This window comes from Falco cherrug, chromosome 7 (assembly GCF_023634085.1).
Source record: "Falco cherrug isolate bFalChe1 chromosome 7, bFalChe1.pri, whole genome shotgun sequence".
Taxonomy (NCBI): domain Eukaryota; kingdom Metazoa; phylum Chordata; class Aves; order Falconiformes; family Falconidae; genus Falco; species Falco cherrug.
In genome coordinates this window covers 5,879,701-5,904,620 of record NC_073703.1, presented here as the reverse complement: position 1 = coordinate 5,904,620, position 24,920 = coordinate 5,879,701, and the positions used below count along the sequence as shown (strand labels likewise).

The 24,920-nt window shown below is 40.8% G+C and overlaps 1 protein-coding gene across 3 annotated transcripts in view; it reads right to left on the bottom strand.

Annotated features, from left to right (window-relative positions):
* Positions 1–24,920, bottom strand: part of MEGF11 (multiple EGF like domains 11) — a 288,743-nt gene that overhangs the window by 53,289 nt on the left and 210,534 nt on the right. For all 3 annotated transcript variants that reach the window (XM_055715792.1, XM_055715793.1, XM_055715794.1), the window contains exons 12-14: positions 12,184–12,304; positions 9,878–10,041; positions 9,371–9,473 (exon numbers count right to left, since the gene is read on the bottom strand). In XM_055715792.1, the coding sequence (XP_055571767.1) occupies positions 9,371–9,473; positions 9,878–10,041; positions 12,184–12,304 (388 nt within the window). The remainder of the gene's footprint in view (positions 1–9,370; positions 9,474–9,877; positions 10,042–12,183; positions 12,305–24,920) is intronic.

Here is a 24,920-nt window from a genome sequence, read left to right as displayed (position 1 = left end):
TAGATAAGCTGGAAACTAATATTCCAAACACAACAGAAGACCAAAAATGGATGGAATAAATGAGAGCCAGTGGCCTATTTTTGACCACTGCTATCCCCTTGACAGTAGCCTCTGCAGCAGGGCCTGCATGCTGCCCAGCATCTAATTATTTTTCTAGTGACGTAAGAATTCGATAAATTATAGGATGTAGCTCCCCTCCCCCCATGTACTTTAATTTTATATCTACCAGTGTACAACTGTAATTATTTCTCTGAATAGGATCTTCAGCTTTTTATTTTTTTATTTTAATAGTCACAATCTAAAGACAGATGCAACATCAATTAGCAATGACAGGAATTATTTCAGCAGACATTTGAATCCAACACAAACATTGTGCTCTCCTCCACCTGTCTTTCAACATGACAAGAAGTCATAATAATCTCTTATTTCTGGCATTTGAATAGCTTTGGAAAGAACTGCTTTTTATGCATAAATAGGCATTGGATTTATGCAGGCAATACAGTGGAAACCTGAAGTTTGGTGAGTCACGCTTGGCTTTGATCTGGAATGCCTGGTGGCTTTTGTCTGGGGCACTAGTTATTCATAATGGTGGTTTGTCTACCTGTTGACACACAGTGTGCAGCGACAAAAACACAACAGTAGCAATACTGCTTCAAATAGCAGAAAATAGCCTGATGATTATAGCTGCAAGGCTATTTTAGATAAGTAATTGTGGAAAGTGGGCCAGCAAGCACTTGATTGTACTGAAAAGAGGTATGGGAATTTATCACTGAATGTGATCTCTAGAACGGTTGGCTCCTTTGCACGATACCATCCCTCTGGTCTCCATCACGCAGAACTATCCCACCTGCAGCAATCCCTTTGGCAGCTGTAGCACATCTCCCACCAAACTGTCAGCCCTGGAGGGGTTTCTAGGCATGTGGTTTTCACACCAGGGTCAGAGCCAGAGTCCACTGAAGTCATCTGGAAGCCTTGCCTTGGCCTCCTAACTCATACATTTATTTCCAATAAAGATTTCTGTAATCTCATGCTCACGGTTTTTTTTTAACTTTATTCTCTTCTCTTTCCCCAGTACTTGTATTGCTGTTACACTTCCATTTTCCCTATAAATCCTGTTCAAATCAGCTTTGTATTGAGATCAGATCAGCGTGCTTTCCTAAGTAGTGAATATTTTGCTGCTTCAGTCCATAAAAGGTAAAACAAAATTCAATAAGAACATAAGAAAAAACTGTCCGATTAAGTCTGGATCAGCTGTTCAGCTGATGACAGCATATGAACAAGAGTTCATAAGGAATACTTGATGCTTTTCTATCACTTTTTGCATCTTCATATTTATTCCTACCTGAGGCAAACCCTGAAGTATTTGACTCAGATTCAGTAAGAAACACCACAGCACAATTCGTGACAGCTCAGCATTTAAGGATGCTGAAGAACAAGAAAATCTGCTTGGGGAGGGCAGCAGATAGAAGAAAACATAAAGGGATCTCTCATAAAATTAAATGGAAACATTAAGAATTGATAGCTGCTCATCCAGTCTGCAAATAAGCTATTTTTGTTTTTATATAGTGAAGCTATTCGGCAGAGATAACAGCAGCCACATTCACATTATCTATGAACTTTTGTGGTGTTCTCAAAATGCTTTTCTAACTGTGAATTTTTTTCAAATTGATGCAGCGGAGCCCTTTCTTACCTTGCTAAGCACTGTTCACCGGTGGGCTTCAGAGGGGTGAGTCCTGTGTGTAACGGCCCATCAGTCTAAATGAAAGTCCTATGATCTGGTCCTAAATAATGAAGAATAAGGCTTTCTCTGCAGCCAGTGAAAATTCTAAATTGTCTCTCCTCTCATCATTGCATGGCCGATTTATGCACCCATTAGTGTAAGTGTTTTTCTGAAAGTAATATACTTAGAGCCTAATGCACCTCTGTGGAGCACTAATCGTACCCCTATTTTTAATTATCTAGAGAAAACTCCAGATATGAATCATCCAACTCAGGGAATTTATGCAATAAAAGCTTTTGAGACAAGAGGCCTACCTCACAAGAAATTGAGTAAGTCAAAATGTTTGCTAAAATTAAGGATCATCTGGTTCCCTTTGGTACAGGTTATTCTCCGGGGTGCACTACTGCTGGAAGAAACATCGCCACTAGCAGAAAGGGCAGACCTTGAAGAAAACAGTACTAAAAGGGGTCCAGTCCTATGCAGTCCTCCTTCACCTTTTGGACGTTTCCTTCTAGTATTTCTCAAACTCTGGATGTGGTTTCAAGACAGGAAGGAAGAGAAGCCTGAGAGATCCAAGCAGACCATCAGCAGGTAAGGGAGGAACTTGCAAGTGGGAAAAAAATGTACCTTCCTGACTCAAATGTTCAAGCCCCCAAGCTAAGCCATGAGCTAAGAACGCAGCTTAGCAAGAGCTGTTGTACAACTGATTGTGTGCAAGCATTTCTGTTTAATAACATTGACTGTAATTCAGCCTTTTCTCCTTTGTGTAGAATGGGAAGGAAGATGTTTACATTTGTCACTGCAAACACTTTCACCAATAACATATATATACAACATTTTAGCTTGCTGGCTGTTTATTGAATGATCTTTCCTTTTTCTTCTTTCAGTACCAGCATGCCAGCATCCACTATTATTTAGTCTGCTGAAATGTTCACAAATAATTTTTCACCGCTTCTTGCCCACATTTATTTATAGGTGAATGCATTGTACACACAGCCAAGCTTATATATAGAATGCCTCCATATTAAAATGGAAAATGGTTGAATATCTCTAGCATCAAGTTCATTTTTTTAGAACCCATTAAATTAGCATAATCCAGGATGCCATCCAAGCTCTATCTTTTCACATAAATTTAAAGCTGTCCTTTAATAAGTGAAAATAAACCCCAAAATAAATACAAAGATAAATGAGCCCATATCTCTTCCGTGTTTGTAAGACTAATACTGCAATCATTTGCACGCATGCTTAAGTTTAGCAGTAGGCTTGCTGCAGATTCTAATTATAGTCTAAGGGTCTGATCCAACTCCCACTGAATAAGTGGCAAAAATCCAATTGCTTTCAGGAAAGGTGAAATATATACTAAATCTGGTGCAGGACAAACACAACTAAACCTCACTTGGATGAGAATCTGGAGCCCCCTAGATATCTGTCGAGGAATGCACAGGCATAATTAATGTCAGGACATCAATGGAGTATTTGATATAACTTCATAATTCATATTTTTGAAAATTAGCCCTATATCAGCAGGAACCATACTTAAAGGTTCCTGTCAAAGAGAGAATTTTTAAGCACAGCCTGACATTAAAATCTTATCAACTCACTTGAAATTAAGTCAATGAAAAATTAAAGCTAATTTCTAATAAGCTTATGTTACATTCATAGACTAAAGGGCACTTGTCGAATCCAGAGAGTAAGCATATCTTTTCATATGGAAAAGATTTTCAGAACTGAAAGGCAGAGGCCAGAGGAAGAGACTAAAATGTACCATTTTAGACTGACTCTAAACATTCCTAGGTTTTCTGTCTCTTTAAAGCTAATGTAAGGATACAGAGTAATCACAGAAATAAATTATTAATTTAAAAATCTGGGATAAGACTGCCAAAAGTGATAAATTCAAAATATGGTTTCGATAATGGGATTAGACGTCTAGAAAATGCATGTTTAATAGGATCTTACTATTGCTCCATTCTGATATTATAGGCTTTGTACTACAAACCAAGAGAGTACGTAACAGTCTAATGTGAAAAAAAAAAAAAAAAAAAAAGCAAGCCAACCCACGACATTGTGAATTCAAAAATACTGTGGATCTCTTCAGCTAAAAACTTGTAGGTGCGTAAAATGAGTCCTAGATTTTTTCTGGTTTTAAAGATGCATGGAAAAGGCAGCTACCAATTAAATCAGTATGCTCTTGGAGTTGATCTGTTAATGACAATATAATTATTTTGGCTACCTAGTACAGCTGAGGACAGGATCTGGCCCTAAGATTATAAACTGGAAATTGCTGCAATGGCAGAAAACTCATATTAATACAAACAAAATGCATTTTACGGAAAACAAGATGGAAAGGCAGTTTTTTTCTTCAAAGATCCACCGCTCTCTTGCAAAGAACTCAGAAAAACTGAAGTTAAAAATACCTTAGAGTTCACCGTCAAAGTGGTCACTGTTTCTTTAAAATTCAAAAAGGCTTCCCTTGAGTAACAGACTTATCAGTTTTACTGAATTAATGTGTCCACAGGAGGGAAGAAACATGTTTCTGTGTTTGAGTGACAGTGCAGATGTCACTCGCAGCCTGCAAATTCTCACAAACATGAAGTCTCATTCCTCAAAGCTCACCTTATCTGTGACCAGCTGACGTCTCCTGACCCCATTAACTCGCCTATACAGTCACACGTGGAAATCCCTACAACTCGAGACTACCACAACTACTGTACAATATTTCTGACATGATAAGAGACAATTAGGTTTATGTTGCTGGCAACGTATGAATGTTATTGAGGCTGTAAAGGACAGTGAAATATATATTTTGCTTTCCCATATGTAATGGCAAAGAGGGAGGCTGCTCTTACAAGACATGAATGATGCCTGAAGGTGAAAAGTACCAATGCAGTACCAAGATGTTTCTTCCTTACCAGCATATATCATTTTCATACTTGTATTTGCCGTCCTGATTAATGAAGGAAAATCTGTGAGGAGTTCTTTTATAATTAACTATGGGATGCATACTTCTAAATTTTCCATCTTACAGTACCATCCTATTTTCCCCACACATTTTGGGGATGTTAAAATCTACTGAATAAACTTCAGCTTTGGATATTCAGAAAAGCTAAAGTAAACTAGTTCAGTGGATAATTGAGATAGCATCACGACTGCAGCATTCTATAAAAACCAGAGCGTGATACAAAAAAAAAAAAAAAAAAAGACAGACAGAACCAAGATTCAGATAAGACAGCATTTCAGATTAAAGGAATTCAGATAAACAGGATTTTAACTGACCTTAACGTTTGCAGGAATGGAATATATCCCCCTGCAGATCGCTTCCTATTTAATCCCACTGTAATATCTGAAAGGTTAACAAAATACACACTGCCACAATTAACTTGAAGCACATTGACTCGTTACAGGGAGGAAATGAGCTTGCTGTGAATATCAGCCAGGCCTGTGGCTTTCCTTTCTGTAATCTGTTTGCGAGCGGGATGTCTGACTGTGAAAACGGACAGACTCAGGTCTTAGAGACAGGATGAGCAATGGCTGCATCTGGCTTCCCAGAGAGTCCTGCTAACCTGGCTCAGGTCAAGCACGAAGGGAGCACCTCCAGAAATTAGAGGACAGGCCAGCAGCTATGACCAATTTAATTACGGAGGGTTGTACTGAGTGAACCAGCTAAAGGCTGGTATCCGTGAGGAAGCCGTTTCTGGTATGAAACTTGCTGCCAGCAGCCACCTTGAGGAAAGAGGACCAACGTTGTGGGGTTTGCAGTTCAGCTTGCAAAATCCATATGGCTTAGCTGGAGCTGTAATTTCCAGTCACACAGCATTACAGCTAACAGAGGGACACTGCCTCCCCATGTTCTCCCTAGATTCTAATCCATCCGACAAGTTTATCAGGGCAGCTGGTCCTTTTCTGTCCAGTTTCAGATTATTCACTAAGAGGCCTAACTGATATTTATGCTCTTAGCACTGTCATGGAGCATCCAGGAAAGGAGGCTGCATCTAGGTGAGATGAGACTGATGCCTGCATCTGCGGGGCCTGTTTGCTTGCAAAGGACTTCCAGGAAATGCTCCATCACACACAGCTTTTCTGTACTTCCATTCTCTCTGTGGATTTAGTGTGTGCAAGATTCCTAATTAACCAAATTCAATTAGCACTGAAGGACTCATTTTTCAAGCATTTTCATTTTAACCTGAATGTACACAAAATAACACCTCTTCCACAAATAACTAGTATGTTGGGAGCTTTAAGGTATCTGTGTGCACACATATAGACAGGCATAGAGCTGCAAAGCACAGAAGCAATGTGTATCTAAAGTTCATTGCAGATCTGGAGTAAGAGAGACCCTATTAATCTTTAGAAGACAATCAGTCTAATCAGTCAAGCCTTGATCCTGCTGGAGGCTATGCTTTTCCTTTTTAACCTAGCAATAGATATGAACATGTCTTCTTTTGATTTCAAGGGTACTATTTATATATATGAGGTTACGTATATGCAGTACTGGTGCGAGCTGGAGTAGTCCATCCAGTGTGAGGCTGAGCCCTTACCGTTACTGAATCTGACACTTCCTTCATGTGGAAGAAAATTCAGCTCTGCATTGTGTCAGCAGGTCACAGATCTGATTTCAGCCCACATTTGAGCAAGTTTCACTTTGCTTGTATCCCATGAGATCCTTTTGCCAATGTGATTTTGTTCTTTCATGTACAAATGTTATGCTTGCCATGCGCTCTACAATGCCATTTGTGATACAATGAGCCTGTGTACCTGGTTAGGTAATTTTCAGCAATAACGACAGGGTGCAATCATCTTTAGATCTGATCTAACCTCAACCACTGGCTGTAACACACATGCAATTCCCCACTGAACTTAATGGAAACTGTGTATGCATGTCTCTAAGCAGCTTGTTGCCAGTGTGCTTATTTATGCATACAGCTGGTTTGCACAGCTTTGTGATCTCCTGGTTGATATGTGGGAATCTCTTCATCATCTTCCCATCTGCCAGGTACACTCAGCTCCTGAAAATTACCTTCCCCCAGCTGGTACACTCAGAAAGGCATCGTCCTGAATAATAGTCTTGATGGGTGGCAGTCATAACATAATAAAAGGACGGTAGACTGCTATTAACTTACATTGTATGCTACTCCTTACATGCCTTTTTTTCTTCTTTTCCCAGTCTTCCTCCACGCTCCTACCATCTATCAGTCTCTGAAGGTTTCTATCAGTAACATCTTGAAAACCACTTTAAAGAAAATGGGTTCAATCTTCCTCTTGATCTTTACATAAAACACTGACATCAAGAGGGAGTCCCACGTGTGGGATGAACATACAGAATATGCTGTTTCAGATGAAGTTTTGTGGCTATTAGGATCAGAAAGCCACGTGAATTCTCTGTCTGGCGTGAGTGGGCAGGAAAACCTTCAGATGTTTTGTGATCCTGAACTTTTCTGATCTTTTTGCAGGCCATGCCTAATTAGTACCAAATTCAGAAAGCAAAAATTTAAGCCTGAATTATTTATCACGTATTTATAAAATGCACTGCAATACACGTCACAGCCCAGTTCACAACAGCTACAGATAAGATTAATCTTTCACTGATGCCATACTCCTTAATATGAAAATATAATTATCTAGCTGAAGAATTTCTTAAATTACATACTTTCAAACTAGCATGAACAGAATTTATCCTTGTGTCTGATGCTAAGCCAAGTTGAAAAAACACTGGATGCAGAACTGACAAAACATGTGTTGGCTCTGCCTATAAACATTTCCAGTGCACACCTTACATGGCCCTGTCAACATCTCAGCTCCGACCTGCTCTCAAATACTAACATAGTATTTTCCTCCCTGAAATGTGGTCCTGAAGAAGGAAGTTCCAGAAATGCAGGGGCACACTGGAGTATAAAGTGGTTAGTTCGCAGTAAGTCCCCTGCAAGTTAATAGACATCTATCTTGCCCAATACGGAAATCAAAAAAAGAAGGATGTCCCAGAAATTATTCTTATCTTTACTTGGAGTAATTTGTAACCGCATTTGAAGTACATTTACACATGTGCATGGGAGCAAGTATAAAGTATTTGTTGCAAATGCCTTTAAGAAAAAGCCACGCCTTTAGTCTGCATTGTCTGCAAAGTACATCTTCTGAAGTTCCCTCTGGAATGCTACATCCAGAAAGATGTGTAATAAACTTCTAAAGTAAGAGTGTATAAATCTATCCCTTTAATTTACTGTACTTTTACAAACCATTTTCTCCCTTGAAGAAACTCACAATGACTACAGGAAAGCCTACTGTTTCTCTGATGATCATCAATAATGCACTGTAGAGTTTTAAAGCCTGATAGATGTATATATTGATGGTAAAGAGGCTCAAAGAAAGATGAATGCAGTCCAGCGAGTGAAGAATGCAAGCTGGAGGGGGACACATTAGTGAGCTTATAAAATGGATTTTCCTGTGGAAAAATGCCCCTTTCAGGGATGCATGCCCAGTACCTTTGAAAAGTAGCCTTGTTATAAGCAGCACGTAGAACTTCCCATTTTTTAATTTTATTAAATTCTGAAGAGATTTTTTCCATTGTACATTCTAGGTATAATTTCACTGCTGCCTCATGCTTCTGGAAACTGAGCTGCTGTGGTGACGTTCTCTCCATCAGAAATAGAAAGCATGCATTGGTTTAAGGCATAAATGAAGGTGTAGGTGACAGCAACTCAAATGTTGGCTGGTTGATCAGCCTGCCTTGCTCCATACATTCTTCCAACTTGTACTTGTTTGAAAAACAATTAAATTTTCCAAATGAATTGCTGTTAATATAAATGCATTTTAATTGTCTGTGCCACTGGTGGTTCTGCAGTTATGGGCAAGAATATAAGTTTATTTCCCTCCAGGGCCTCTACAATGAGCTCAGGAAGATTAACCAGTATTTTAGGCAGCAAAGTGTGAAATACTGGTTGGGTCAATAACTTGCTCCCCGCTGCTGTTATGTGAGCTGTCAAAAGCTGGCAAAGAGACGTATCAGTATGGAGTCAAGTGCAGGTCTGATTGTACTGGGATCTCCAGCTTGGACTCTGTGACTTCACTGAATATTCCTTCCTGCTTCTGTGTAATCACGAAAACTCTTTGTCAAGCCAGCATCAATCTGCTCTCCTTAACTACCCTTCTGTGTGGCAAGAAGCATGGCAAAATGGGAAAAGCATAAAGACAATGCTTTGTGACAAAACTGGATTTTGTACAATGGAGCAGCTGTAATGACTTTAGCATTCAGAAAACATCTCTCCGCATCCCCAGGTGTGATGGTCCCAGGATTCACCGTACCACAACCACACCCCTGTGGAAAGGGCTATTCAAGGAGAAAAACTCTGCAGGATTTCCAGATGATCTGCATCCCTCCTGTGGTTTCTTTTTACAGAAGGCTAACATCTGGCTCCAGATTTGGAGCCATCTTCAACTAATCTGAATACAAATTTAATGAATGCCAATTATTGTCACTATCGTGAGTGATTTAAATATGGGTAAGTTCAGCTGATCTTGTCCAAATCTATTATTTAAGTTTGCAGTCACAAGTCCAATGCTATCACTGATGCAACAGCAAAGCAGAACAACACACCAAAAGTGCCCAAAACCCCAAAAACCAAAATCCCCAAGGTTTACTAAAGTAAGTGCTAATTTTACCTGTCCAGCCTGCAAGACAGCAGCAGTAACCGGTGACAGGATCACACCCATCTGCGTGGCTACAGTCACAACGCTCACTGCAATTAAGACCATATGTTCCATCCTTCCAAAAACATAAATAAAAAAGTCTCTCAGTAATCAGGTTTTTGTTCTAAAACGTGCAAAATCATCTATCATGTCCCTCTTAATGCTGAGTTGCATTTTTTAAATTAACATACAGAGACAACAAAAACAACTCATTGCCTAACATTTCTATATAAAACCAAATGAGGAATCACTTTAAAAAATGATGTTCAAGAAAATGCAGATAACACGGCAATAGCTCTGATAAAATACAATGCAAAGTATAATACATCTACTTGACTGCTAGAACCCCAATCTGTTATTTACACATGATTTCCTTCAGATATCCCTAGACATAATGAGATAGTGACCTACTGTACATTTAGAAGAGCTACATGGACTACGGTTTTAAAGGGGATGCAAGAGCATCCCAGCTGTACTTACAGGACATGGCTGATCACAGTAGTCCCCTTGCCACCCAGGTGAGCAGAGACAAAAGCCATCAGCTGGCCTGCAGGCTGCTCCGTTTGTGCAGTAACATGTCTGGTTACAGTTAAGACCCCAGCTTCCACTTGAACATGGAATAGAGCAATCCACTCCTTGCCACCCTAAAGAAACATACGAGAGAAACAGCATTTGGGATGTTTTCATGAAAAAAAAAAAAGTAAAGACAGTGAGAAAGGCACCTTATAAACTGCAGCTCTTTGATTCTAGGACCGGTTTCCTGCTGATCTTGGTCTAAGTTAAGACTATCTTGGGGTCAAAGACTGACCCTTTAATTATGACCTCCCAATCTACTAGCATCTATACATACAGAAGGGCAATACAGGTATCACTGTGTCAGCTGTTTACCAGATTAAGATGTCTGATGCCTCTCTGGGAGCTGCTCAGGCAGCAGGAGGGTGCAGTACTGTCTGGCAGGCTGGAGGCCTGCTGATCAGCGAGGATGCGAGAAACTTGCCATTTGATGCTGCCTGTTTCTTACCTCATATTTTTGAGAATACCCTTTAATATAAAGAAGCTATTACACCTAAAAAAAGACCAAGGCCATCATTTCTAACCATTAAGGCTCAAATCTTAACTACCAGCTGCACAATGGCTTTCATTACACTGCAGCTGTACGTAATGGAGTTGAGCAGTAACTCATGGTTTATACACCCTCATTAAATGGGGTTCTACAGTGATCCATTAATTCATGTTTGAAATGCCAGATTTTATCATTATTTGCCTCACTTCTGTTTTAGGACTTATGTATGCCATACAGGCATAGCTCATGTTGGTATTCTGGGGGAAGGCACCACTACACCGGGAACATAAGAGACACTGGGCTACGGAACAGTACAAGATTTCTCAGGTGATTACTAGATACATAGGTTACGCTCACTACTGAGAACAGAAGGCAATTGTGGACATATGTGTGGGAAGAAAAGATGTTAGTCCTGCAAAGAGACTCCGGAGCAGGCAAGACTTCTAATTTCCCCAGATAAAAGACCACCACATCCTGCAACCCCGTACCAGCTCAGGAGGCAGAGGATACCTGCACATGGCTGGGCTGTCACAGTGTCAGGGTACAGGGAGAAGGGGACCTGAGGATGGCAGCAAGGGCAGACAGCCAGGGCCTGCCCAACAGCAGGGTTGGCAGCTGGGATGGGTTAGGAGCCCCGGTCACCAGGAAAGCCTGTGGGAATGAGAGCATTCCGAGGTCGAGACAGGCGGCCAGACTGCAGGTCAGGGTCAGGTCTGGCGAGGATAACCATGGCTGGGCACAGCCCAGCGCAGTGGGCTGAAGAAAAGACAGGCAGGAGGCTGCCTCAGCTCCCTTGCCCAGTTGTGCCACCCTGGGCATGGAGGGGAGAACAGGGGCTTCAGTCCCAGAGAAATGAGGCAGCAAAGTGATAGAGAAAAGACACCAACGGTCTGGGGATTGCTTTGTGTCCTGGTTTCAGCTGGGATGGACTTAATTGTCTTCTTAGGAGTTAGTACGGTGCTGTGTTTTAGCTTTGATGTGAGACTTCTTCAGTTCCTCAGGCCTTGTTAGTAAAAAGGCACGAAGAATTGTGAGGGGACACAGCCAGGCCAGCTGACCTGAACTAACCAAAGGGGTACTCCATACCACGGGATGTCATGCTCGGTACGTATACCGGGGGGCCTGGCTGGGGTGGGCAGGTTGCTGCTCGGGGACTGGCTGGGCATCGGTCAGTGGGTGATGAGCAGTTGCATTGTGCACCACATGTTTCTTTCTTTCTTTCCCTCTGGATTTTATTCTTTCCCTTCCCCTTTTCATTATAGCTGTTATTGTCATCATTGTTATTATTGTTCTTTCATTTTTATTCTATTTCAATTATTAAATTGCTCTTACCTCAACCCTCGAGTTTTACATTCCTGTCCAACTCTCCTCCCCATCCCTCTAGGTGAGGCGGAGTGAGCAAGTGGCTGCGTGCTACTTAATTACCAGCCAGGGTTAACCCATGACACTTTGCCTTTCCTCTGGAGAGGAGCTGTGGCTCTGCCAGCACTCTTCGTTCTGTGACCTGTTCTTGCAGCAGAGCAGTTAAGTCTGGCCCCTGTTCAGGGCAGAGACAAAACATACAGTCAAGCCCCTGTTGAGTTTTGATACTTGGGCAGACTGTCGAATTACTGACAGGCACATGAAAATAGTGGAGTTACTGACTGCACAGCTGTGCCACTTTAAAAGGGGAGAAGCATCGATGCCAAATTGCAGACAATTGTTAAATCTGAATTTTGTTTACCTTCTTTGCAATAGCACAGACCATCCACAGGGGAACATGCACCATCATTTTTGCAATTACAAACTGATGAGCAATTGGTTCCGTAGGTTCCTGCCATGCAGGTAATGGTGCAGTCATCTCCCTGCAAACCAAAAAAAAAGTCAGTGTCAGCCAAAGAAATCTGAATTGCAGGAAATTCCCATCTCTGCACAGGGAGGCTTTCTCTTTCAAAACAGTGAACAGAGTGTTATGAGTTGATTGCTGAGTCTTCAGCACTTGAGCAGTCACTGCTGCTTCCCATGATTATGATGCAATTAGTGCTTTGATTGACTTGGAGGAAAGGGACAAGTTTCTGGCTTTCATTCAGCAGGAGGTGGGGAAGTTACAAAAACAAACCTCCTAGAACAGATGTTAGATCATTAAGCAAAACATCACTTACAAAACACTAATCACAAAATATACAGTCTGCAACTGTGCAAAGATTGCTCTGCATTTCTGGAAAAATATATTCTAAGAATAGGGTTGTTAAAAAGCTAAAGGATCCCATACGTGCTCATCTTCCACAGACTGGCAAGGAGGAAAACTCCATGGCAGGTGCATTAGACCTTTTTGAGGCATAGCTGGTACCTGCATTTGTTTTCAATTAATTTGCACGAGATTGTGACTCCAGGAAGAATGCTGAACAAGGAGTGATGCACATGTCAGAAAGGAGGGACACAGAGCAGAACACAGAAACAGACGGTCTCTGTCCTATTTCTGCTTTAGGTGTGGGGAAAGTAGGGGAAAGGAGAGTAAATGCAGAAATGGAGACCGTATCAGCAGTAAGTGACGGTACGCTGTATGCACTGATTAGCTTGTGTGGCTGAAAGAGAGACATAGTTCTTACTAATATTGTTGATCTGATACAACAAGGGAATTAAAATGGGAGCACAGCTCCTTTAAACCTTCTTACCGAGTCCCGTAGTCAGGTCTACCTATGCTAGCATATACAAGGTATTCTTGCTCCTTTTTCTACTATGTGTAGTCCTGACTTTCATATCACAAATTAGCTCCTGAATTCACTTCTTCAGTGAGTCAAACTTTAATAATTTAGTTTTATGTCAGAGAAAGCTATTCTACTCCAGAGTTAAATAGTAACTACATTGAGCAGTGTGACCTATACCATAGCTCAGGGGAAAAGATACTGGTCAAAATGTATTTTTGCAGGTGAGAGGCTTCACTGTTTGATAGGAGCAGCCATTTTTCAGGAGATAAATGCACAAAATGTCAGCTTCCCTATGCCATGGCAAGTACCTCCAGGAGCTTGTATATCACAGCATCAGACACTGAGACAGTAAAAGGAAATATGAACAGATTTCTAAGCACCATAAACCCCCATATGCTTGCTGTAGCAGTTCTGCCTAGCACCAGTATGACTCATCCTATTTTATACTAAAAACTTTGTTTTCGGGGGAAGTAAAAGAAATGGTTAAAATACGTACTGCTCAGAAGTAAATCCTAGAAGTCTCTAATTTTTGAGTGAAAGCAGTGTTTGTAAAAGATGCTATCTTTGACCTTGGTGGAGTAAAACAAGTTCCCCTGAAAAGGCCCGGCAGTAAAAGGTGATGTCTTGACAGCCAGAAAATCCAGAGCATGCTGCCCCTCATTACCCTGCCAGCATGCCTACAGAATGTGCTACAGGAACCCAGAGCCGAGCAGGATGGCAGAGGGGCATTCAGTCTCCACGCCTAATCAATCCTCTGCCTTTCTCCTGTGTGTGACAATTAGACAGCCAATTAGTGCTACTTAGAAAGCTGTATCTTGTGTGAATGAAACTCCCAACTCATTTCATGTACAACACAGAACTGCTGGTACTGCTAATAATTTCTGTGACAACTGACCTTATTTGGATCTGAACTAGTGATCTAGAAGTAAAAGAAAATTCCTCTGAAAAGGAAAGTAGAACAGAGTGATGTGGAACTAAAATATCCCTTTGGGAACCAGATTAACTAAAACAGCATCTGGGCCATGGGTGGAAGCAGAAGGTGGATTTACAGTTCCTCAGCTGACGCTCTGTGATGGCAGATCAGCTTGTGTTATGCAGTAAGTTCTCCACGGCCATGTGCACAACAGGCTGGTGTGGATTCACTGGTTTTCTGTAGGCTTTGCATGGAGAGCAGTCAGACACAGGCACTTTGCGTATCCCAAAGAAAAGGTAGGGTATACAAGCTAAACATCAAGCTGTTTCATTTTTATTCAACGTGTCTTTGAGTTTTGGCATTTACTTTAATGTACTGTACTTTATAGACTAACAGAGCTTGGTCATTCTGGCTGTCCACCTTATACGCACTTACTTTGCAAACACACCTTAAGTGAAAAAATAACTGGCTTAATGAGATTTCTATCTCTGGGTTTGACAAGCGAGACCTTCAGAGCTGTCTGAGTGACAACTGCCAAATACACTTAACTTCTTAATTACATAAGAGGAAAATGCACTTGAACTATAGCACTGGCTCTAAGATTTTATTAATTATAAATGCACACCCCGTTATTAACATTTTGAACTTGATTTGGGAGGATGACCTATGAAATTAAATGCATTCAGGTACTGTTAAAGATATGTAAATTCCACCTCCCTCTCACCACCTGCCCAAGTGAATAATGCCGCAGTATATGTCTATCCAGTTGTTAATGAGTTATATATTCTATTAAACAGATTTCAAATGTTGTGCATTGAATCTTCACTCTTGCAATATGGTACTTTATATTTCTATCCTATTTAGTAAAATTAATCAACAGCTGTGCTCCTTATGTTGATTATTCTTTTTTCTATTAAGATCGGGAGGTTAATGAGAGTAGTGGAATGCCTGGATGTGGTATACGTGATAGGAAGGAGTAGCTAATTCAATCAAACATATACCCCTGAAAATGTTACAGCTATATTAAGAAATCCAGCTATAAATAACTTGGTATTTTACATCTCTATTTTCCAAGTCAGAATGATCCATATGGACATCACAAGCTTTCAAAAGTCCTTCATTTTCTTTATCATTTTCACTTAGAAGGCCCACTTCATCAAAATATACCCCTGAAATCTATCCAATGTATTATTTCCTAATTTCAGGGAATTTCAAATCTGACTATAACATAGTCAATGGAAAAACTTTTCACTGCATGTGGGATCAGGGCCAGCTCCAGTAAATGTCCTGCTCCATGTGTGAAGCAGCATGTTCCATCCCTCTGCTTTGCATTACACCTTCCCACTCTCTGATCTGCGAGATGTCCCATCAGGGCAACCAAGGACAGGGTGTCCCACATCTCCATGCAGCTGCTCAGAAGCTAACACAAGTGAGATTTTTTTGTTTGAAATCGAAATCCAATGAGAGTATCCCAACACAGCAAAGATACAGGTGGGGGATCTGTGACCCCTGGGACCCTAAAAGGTGACCTTTAAATGAAAATGAACAGTGGCAGCAATGTGACTAACATCACCTATATGACCCTCCATACCTTTAAGTACTTCAGAAATACTAATAGTTGCTGAAACCAAACAACGGACCTTTCTAGCACCATGAGAGGTTTGGGCACACAGTTCTTGTTATTGTTAATTCTCCCCTATGTATTGAGGGTTAGGTCCAAGGAACCAAACTCCATTAATAACTAAGGCTGCCAGCTCACATCCATCAGCATCAAATATTAATAGACTCAGAGGGCCAGAGCATACATCTTTCCGGATGGCAGTCAATAATATGTCTTGTTTCTGTTCAGGGAGAGGGGAAGATTTTCTTCCATAAAAATTATTATTGTACAATATTAGTAGAGCTTAAAGACACACTGCTGCCTTAGGTGTTAGCTGTGTTAACAAGCTCTGGACACTTCAGAAAGGATTTTCCCCAGATTAATGTTGCCCTAACAGACTGGATTTCTTGTTTCTGGTAAAAATACATTCCTGCTGTAAACAACGACCAACTCCCCTTAAAATCCTTTTCCAGTGTTCAATACAAAGTTTTGTATTTATTCCTGTACATTTTGGATCAGGCCTTTAAATCCATGAAATGCATTTTCAAAGGAACAAAAAGGGTATCCCAGACCATAAGGGAAGTTAATAACCCAGCAATGGTGAGCAACACCCGGCAAAGTCTGCACCCATAGCTGGTCTGTCTCAAAACTGACTATTTAAGGATGTGAAATTAAGAATTTCAGAAGAGGCTACAATCTACAGGAATAAATTTGCCTCGGAGGGCTAAAGCCTGGTTCCACTGAAGTCAGTGGCAAAACAGAAAATCAATTTTTCAAGGCATCTGCAATGCAGAAAACTAACAGGGCTGTTATTGAACTTGGCCTCAAGTTTGCATGATAAAGACCTATGTGACAGGTTTGTTTGAGTGTTCTTAAGGTTTAATCTGTCAAGGTGCTGAAAATCCTCAACTCCTGTGCAGATTATTAGGTAGGACTGACACCACTGAAAGGCAACGTATTTGAACCTTGGTAATCCGTAATGTGACTCCAACTAATCTGAGATTTTTAATATGGTATCTGATTTCCTTCCTCTCCCCTCCTCGCTGTTTTTGTGCCAGATGAATTAGAGGTGCAACACCTGTCACGAGCACCAGGGAAACTCAATGCTCAGTACTCAGAGCTCACAGTGCAGGCATTAAAGAGAAGGAAGGGCATGGTGCAGTGCCATATGTATGTAATGATAAACAGATCAGAAAGACAAAATGCTGGTGCTGTTTGTACCTGATGTCTGTGTGTCCAGATAAGCTGATTGGTATGGATATAGTACATAAAAGTATATATTTATATGTGCACACATTACATGGCACACCAGTGGTACAGAGTGCCTGTGCACTGATGCAAATCATAGATACAGTTCTGTATATTTACTTATTTAATTGTGACATTTACAATTAACCCAAAGTGGTTCTCCACAAACATTCCCTCAAGGTAAACATATGGTATCCAGCAACACAAACTGTCAGAACAAACTAATTTCCTTAATGGTGTTCCAGTGGAAATTAATGTGCTTTTCATAAGCATATTAGCAGCAGTAGGAAACTTTGTACTTTTACTGGTCTTCTCCTCCACCCTAGACTCAAACAATTTATTCATGACCTTACTACACAGCATCTTTAGTTTTCCAGACATAATGATGTCCTCTGGCAGAATTCCTTTCCCCTCTGGATGTCTCTAATTACTCCCTGCAGATGCTATTATTGGTGCTAATGATAAAATGCAGAAAAAAAGGCTGAGGAAAGATCTTATGCCCTTGCACAAGCCAAGTGTTCAGTTTGCAGGTAATCACTGTTACTAAGATCTGACAAATGTTCCTTTACCCACTTTGTAATATTATACGACATAGTTGTGCTAGAGTTTGATATACATCTAACACCGCTGATGACCTTATTCAGCCTCCTTTTCCCTTTGCCCTTTTCACGGAAGAAGATGGGGTAAGGTGGAAAGGATGGGAAAGGGCTTTCTTATATTTTAAAAGCGACTTTACAGTTCGTGACTCATCCAGAGACACATCCATTGGCAGTCCCGAATGCTGAAGTCTTTCATTAAATCATGAAGCACTTCCAACAGCCATCTGCAAAGCTTTCCTCAATCTGCACCTCAGTGGTGGCACAGTCCTCCGAGTTTACTGTAAAACCTGGACATGCCTGAGGACCAAGCACAGCTACCTTTGGGAGTGGGAAGAACTTCACGGCTTTGCTTCCTATAATCTTACAAGGATTTACAAACATTTACAAATGGATGTCAGCATCTTATTTCACCTCTGAATTTGTGCTAATATGCTAATTCATACTGTAAATTTCACAGTAAATGCCAAGTTCAAAACCTGTCAGCCTGATACTAATTCTTAAATTTTGTGTTTGATCAAAAGTATTCAGCAAAACACACACAGAAACAAAATGGAAACTTGTTATAAAGAGAGTAGTAAGCAAAATTATCATAATGTCAATTTTAGTACATACAGTACTTGATTAAAAACTGTTTAATTTCATTTTAGCAGTCATAGCTGTAGCCTTTATTGTGCAAAAGCAAAGCTGGGAGCGCTGACTGTGAGGGCAGCAGAAGTTACCCAAAGTAACTGCGGTTCATGTACAAATTATTCTCCAGGTGGCCAAGTGCTAATCAGAGGCTTTCCTCAGCTGTGGCCAAAGGCTTCACAAGGTGCCTGGTCAATGTGATGGGGAAGGTCCCTTCTGGGAAGATGGATAGATAGTTGTTGCTCTGACACCCATACAGCCCTGGGACCACAGGCTGACCGCTCCTGTTTTTGAAATAAAAATAACCCAAATACACTGTTAACGTACCTTGGATTAACTGTGCAGCTGTGCAATGGGAAACAGAAAAACCCAGAAGGGGGACTGAGAGGCTCTAGGGGCACAGCAGTCCAGAAACAAGAATCTGGCCAGGTTCTGCTGTGGCCTTACTGATGGAGTGACATGGGCTATGACAGACCAGATCAGAGAACTTGTGCAGCCTTTCAGTCTGGACACCATGTACGTGTGTGCAGAGCTGGAATTAACTGCACAGAGCTCATGGCTTCCAGCACAGTAAATCCCAGCTGTGAGAGATGCAAGGATCTGTGCATCTAAGGAGTCAGGCAGTGCGTATTGGCTTGGGGTCCTTTCAAACTGGGAGTTCAGGACACTGTCCCACTAACTCATGGGAAGGCAGTAACGGAGGCGAGCTGTGCTGACAGCTGGGTGCCCTCATCCCAGGCGCAGAGAGGGTTTTACCATGTGCATGCACCACACGATCTGTGTACAGTAAACCCACATAGGCAAACTAGTAGACACTGTGTGTGCAAGATAGTTCTCATCTTTTGAAGCAGGGGGTGAGCAGAATCTCACCACTCTCCTGTCCTCCAGCAGCTTGCTTCCAACATGCTTCATACATCCAAAAGGAACAATGCTCTGGCACAATAAAACTGACGATGAGGTGGAGCAGTATTCTGCCAGAATAAAGGCAGCAAATTCTAGCTTTGTGAGGTCTTTTTTCCTCCATGAAATCAAGTGAAAACAAATAAAACTTTCATTTAAAAAATTGGATTTTGCATACGAAAACTAAGCAAACCTGAGTTGGATTTCTGTCAGTGAGTACTCTAATCCCCCTCATCGCCAGGGAATATTTTTCTAGTTTGCACCAAAAATATGCCCAATACCAGTCAGTTATCTGCAAATGAAAAACCCTATTCCTACTGTTCAAGTCACCTAAATATGGGCATTAAAAAAAGAAAGAGAATTCAATAAAAAGAGCAGGCAAAAGATAGCACCCTCCCCCCACCTGCTTCCTGTAAATCAGTGTAGCACTGTTGCTGGCATAAAAAAAGAAAAAAAAAAAAGAGAGACTAACTTTACAACGCTTGAATATCTGCCTGGTTTAGTATTTAGGCCTTAACTGCAGAGCACTTTAGTGTCAGCGAGGCAATGAATACAGCATCATATAATTAAATGTATTCACAAGGAAAGTAGTGTGGAGAGTAAAAAAGATGATCATCAACCTCTGAACAAGATTTTTTTATACAGTCAGCACATTTCACCTAATAAAATATCACAAAACACATTTATCCAGGAGGGACCTCTCCAAAAATAGGAGACTGGATTTAGACTGGGTAAAACAACTCCTACATCTGCGTAAAACAACTCCTACATCATTTCCTCGGGACATTTCCTCTGGTGAGACGGCGCATCATACCTGAGAGGACAGCCTCCCACAGGCAACCGGTAATGGAGTACAAGCAACAGAGCCACGCACAGTTCAAAAAACATGATGGAGTCAGTGTTCAGCTAAATCATCTAAGTGTGCAGAGCTTGGCCAGCCCCAGCAGTGGGCTACATGCGGGCAAGACACAAAACCAAACTCCTAATTCTGTTCACAGTGGAGGTGGGGAGATTTTTTATGGAGCAGATATTTCAGATGGAAATGAAAACAGCTATCATACATGGGTTTAGATTTAGGTAACAGGGAGATACATTATCAAGGCAGGTCAATCATGACTGTATCAGGAGCATTACTAAAATACATTATGCGGCCAGCTGGATAACCAAGTCCTCTGTTTAGTTAAAGCAATATAAATCTGGAACAGGGCCACTTCAGATTTATTCAGGTGAGGCAGGGAGCAAACTCGGAATATTTTAAACTTAACTCTGGGGAAGCTATAAAGAGTCAAACATCTGTGGGCCTCATTGCTGTTCCTATAATCAACGTTCATCAGCTGCTATTCTAAAATGCTCCAAAGAACACAGCCATATCACAATTAAATGTCCCAAAAGGTAAAATGGTCCACATACAATGTGCACGATTTCAAGTAAGTGGAAAGTATTTACATGCCTGAGAAGTATATACTTGGTACATGTGCTCCTCATGATCTACTCAATAATCTACTTGTGTCCAAACTGTGGGACAGAAGCTAGCTAAGTATGTCAAAATACTAAATCGCAGTCCTTGGATACTAGTGGTAAAGACAAATAATAAAAAAAGCTGTTTTCTTCTGCTTTTTAAAATGGAGGCATCTGAACTGGAGTTATCACTGTGGTAAAGGAAAGATTTTAACACCGTGTGCAGTTCCATCATTTTCTTTCCCAGATCTGGGCAGAATAGATCAGTGGCTAACAGAAGCCTAAGACACTTAGAAATACAGATAAGGATTTCAGTGCAGTGCAGTGTATTTCAGAGTGAGAATTAAAAGCTGGCTATGACAAACCTGCATCAGGAGTATCTTTGTCTGGAAACAGAGATGGTTTCTGCTCTGTCCACATAGCCTGAGTGGCACAGTCCAAGATCTACCTTGTAGGACAATTGTTGCCTCCTGACTTTCTTGCAATAATAAATTTGGGCTCTGGCTGACAAATCTGAACAGTTCTGCAAAAAGCACCTTAGAAAAACCAGGAAAGTATCATTTATACTTTCAGCCTCTATGATGTCCTCTGGCGAGAAGATCCACAGTTTAATTATAAATACAAAGGAGAAAAATTATCTTTATTTGTTTGCTTCAAATCCACTGCCTGATTTTTAATTGGGAAACTTCTTATGCTCTGATAAATAGCAAACATGCATTCTGCCTTCCCCTTCCCCCATGGTGTAAGAGACTTCTCACATATCTACCCTTGGTGACCCCTTTTCTAAGCAAAATCATCCCACTCTCTTATTCTCATTTTATGGGAGCCATTTCACAATTTAATTACGCATTCTGTGAAAAGCACTATCTTTGTCTTTAAACCTGCTGTGCAATCATTTAATTGGTTGCCCCTTGTTCCTGTGTTATTAGAAATAGTAAATAACCATTCCTTGTTCATGTTCTATGCACCATCCACAGTTTCATAGATCACTATCGTACCCCTCCTCAGCCATCTGTTTTCTGAGCTGAGTTCTACCTTATCTAGTCATTCTTTGTATAGAAGCTATTCCATATAAAAGATGATCTTTGTCACCATTCACTACTTCCATTATATCCTTTGTAAGCAGGAATCAGCCAAACTGTATGCAGTAATTTGAGATTTAGATATATTATGGATTTACACAATACCACAAAAATGGTTTTTCCATCCCGTTTTGTTCTCTTCCTGATCATTCTAACTATTCTATCTGGCGCTCTGGATTTGTTTGTTTTTTGACTAGTGCCGAGCACTCATTTGAGTTTTTCAGAAAGCTTCCCCCTGTGATTGCCTGATCTCTTTCTCTGAATGGTAGGAATTAAATTACAACTCACCTTTTGTGTATTTACTTAACATTGTTTTCCCGTCGTCTATTACTCTGCATTTTTGAACACTGAATTTCAACCTACCCAGTCATTCAGTAACATGAAGCCTCTCCTCAAATTTGCTACCATCTTTATATTTGACAAGCCTAATAGTTTTGCATTATCTGCAAACATTCTTTTAGAATTCTTCTACAGCTGTACTACACAGTTAAGGATAATGTCCAAGCACAGTCTCAAATCTAAACCTTCCTACCATGCACACTGCATTCACCAGGGTGGTCACTAGCCAAGTCCTGCATCTTTCTGTAGTGGAAGTTGCAACAAGTTCAGTACATCAGTGCGTGCCTAAACTCTTGTTCACAGAGACAGGATGGACGGAGTCCAGGAGGAGTTAAGTGTGTTGTACACAGCTGGTATCCTCAGCTGATCTCTTACTAAGAGCACTGCAGCCACAGAAGCCGCAATGTGGATGGGAAATATGCACATACGGGCATACAGGGCTGATAACGCTAACACCTGCAGCTGACCTTGGTTCTAAGCTGCATGACCCACCCACATGTAAAAGATCAAAGCAAAAAAAGAAAGCATCTAAAAAAGAAAAGATATGTCAACTTTAAGCTAATGGGGTTTGCAACGTAACTTCTGAAAAGCTGGTAAATAACCCAGCAATCAGACACAGGCAGATACACAGAAATCCCCTTCAAACTTTCACAGATATTCCTAAATCCAAAACCCTTCAGCAAGAGTTCAAGATCTGGCAAAATTTCAGTTGTTTTTTGGCATAAGAAAACACAACCATGATTTTCCATTTATATATGTCTGTTTGCAAAGAATAAAGTATTTTCCTTTGACAGTACAGTTAGATAGACAGAAAATAAAATGAAAAACTAACCTTAATAACTTAAATCCTATATTTAGGTGGTGTTAATGGAGTCAGTTTGCAATCTGAACTACCAGGAGAGTCAGCTACCAACACGTTTATCCATAGATCCACAGATAGTATAGTTAAAGATATATTTATACACACACACACATTTAGAAGCTTAATAGATGAAAAGAGACATTGCTATTGGCAAGCAGTTTTTTCCTCTGCAAAATTCAGATCAAACAACTCAGTCTGAACAGAATATTGAGCTCCACTGATTCTGGATGAGGCTACAGGAACAGAAATGCAATTTGACATAACCACATTGCCAATTAAGGAAAAAATACAGGAAATATGTCAACTAGCAACAAAGGCAGAGGCATTCAGGCTTTCTATATGAAGTTGGTTCCTTTGGACCCACTTACGAAAACTTTGGAGTTATTCAGGTAAATAAAACTGCAGCAGAGCCCAGAAGTAAAAGTAAATATAAGAAGAAAGAGGAGGAGACCTGGGACTTACTAACAGTTCTTACCGAATTATAGACACTGTGTGTGACTGAGTAAGTTCTCATTAGTAGAGGCAGTCACTGAGACAAACTCCACTCATATATCTGGGACAATCCTACCAAAGCCAGCAGTTGTGTTCAGGTAAACTTGGGCTGACAAAGTAGAATTTGAGCTGTCACAGACAATTTCTGCAGCTTGTACATTGATAAAAGAGTGAGCAAACAAAATGAAATAGCAGCAGTTCATAAAAGGGTCTGAAAAATTCCATTGAATCCAAAGAAAGGGATGCAGTTTCCACAACTGAGGGAGACCCACTGTGTCTTGCACATCCAGTGACCTTGTTAAATACTCTGGCACAATAGTTCACTTGCTCAAAAGCATATAACAAATGCCCTGAAGTGAGAGAAGACCTTCATTATGGCTCATGCAGCCAGGTGCTGACATGAACACTGTTAGGGTTTAGAAAAACACAGGCTCCTAAACGCTGTGGCTGCTGGTGCTCCAGTAGAAATGTCTAATTGGTCAATAGGAGCTCTGGGGGGAGAACACCAACAAGCCTAATAGGCAGCAGGCACTTGGTTCATTGATACAAAAATCAATAGGGGAGCAGCTTAGTCTGAAAGCCTGGGAATACACAGGTGGCCTCCCCGTAATGATCTTCCCCGTTGGGATCTGAGTGTAGGATATCTTCTGCTGTAATAGAGCAGAGCCAGAAGAATCCATTTGTGCGTTGTTATTGAAATACTGGTTTTAGCCTGCATCCAGTTTCTTTGCATTGAGGTGATGTTCATTGTTTCCTAGTCTACATGCAGCAGGGCCACCTCACAAGTGGACTGACTTTTTCAGAAAGGCACCTGTTATTTAAGAAAGATGCAGTACAATCTGGGGGGCTCGCAATGCTTATGAAGGGTGCTGTTCCAAAAGCTCAGAGCACCTGTGCTGTTTGTCCCAGAAAAACGTTCTACAGGGACTATGAAATGGATCACACAGCCACGCTGCCAAGCTTGACCTGAAGCAATGGCTTGTGAAGGTAAAATGGTAAAATGGCTCAGTCTGCCAGGAAATTTGCCAGTCACTGCTGATAGAAATGGGGTTTGCGATGTACATACTGATCCACAGGGAGCTGGACTGAGACCAAAGTCATTTCATGCAGGCCGCTGCACAGCCAAGAGAAGATAATTTGCAGTCTGCACTGACCTGGCCTGGATCAGACCTAGTAGCCTTGGGATGCAAAACTTTATAGTCTGTTGTTAGTCTCAATGGCCTACAAAAACCTAAAAGAACAGCCATTTTATGCACATAAATATGTACTTTTGTATGCATGGAGAAAGTGGGTAAGAAAATTCAGGCGTCATCAGTGAAAAGGGGTTTCAAGATGCCATTCAGAGGTATTTTTCTTCTGGTTTATGAATATGCAAAAATCCTGATAGCTACAAATGATCCATATATGAGGAATGTACTAAAATATGGGGAATGAGATGCTTTGATTTATGTTAATAAACTCAGACCTTCCAACACAGAGCTCAGTTGACAGAAAAACTTCTGTACAACTAGAAAGTGAGAGTGCTTTCATTTCAAGAACAATTTTCCAGCTCATTCTTAATTAGGCTGAATGGAACAGAGTGTTTTTTGTTGCCTGCTTGAGATCTGCTTCTTGTTCTACACTCATTTGTGAAGTAATTTGTAAGCTTAAAAA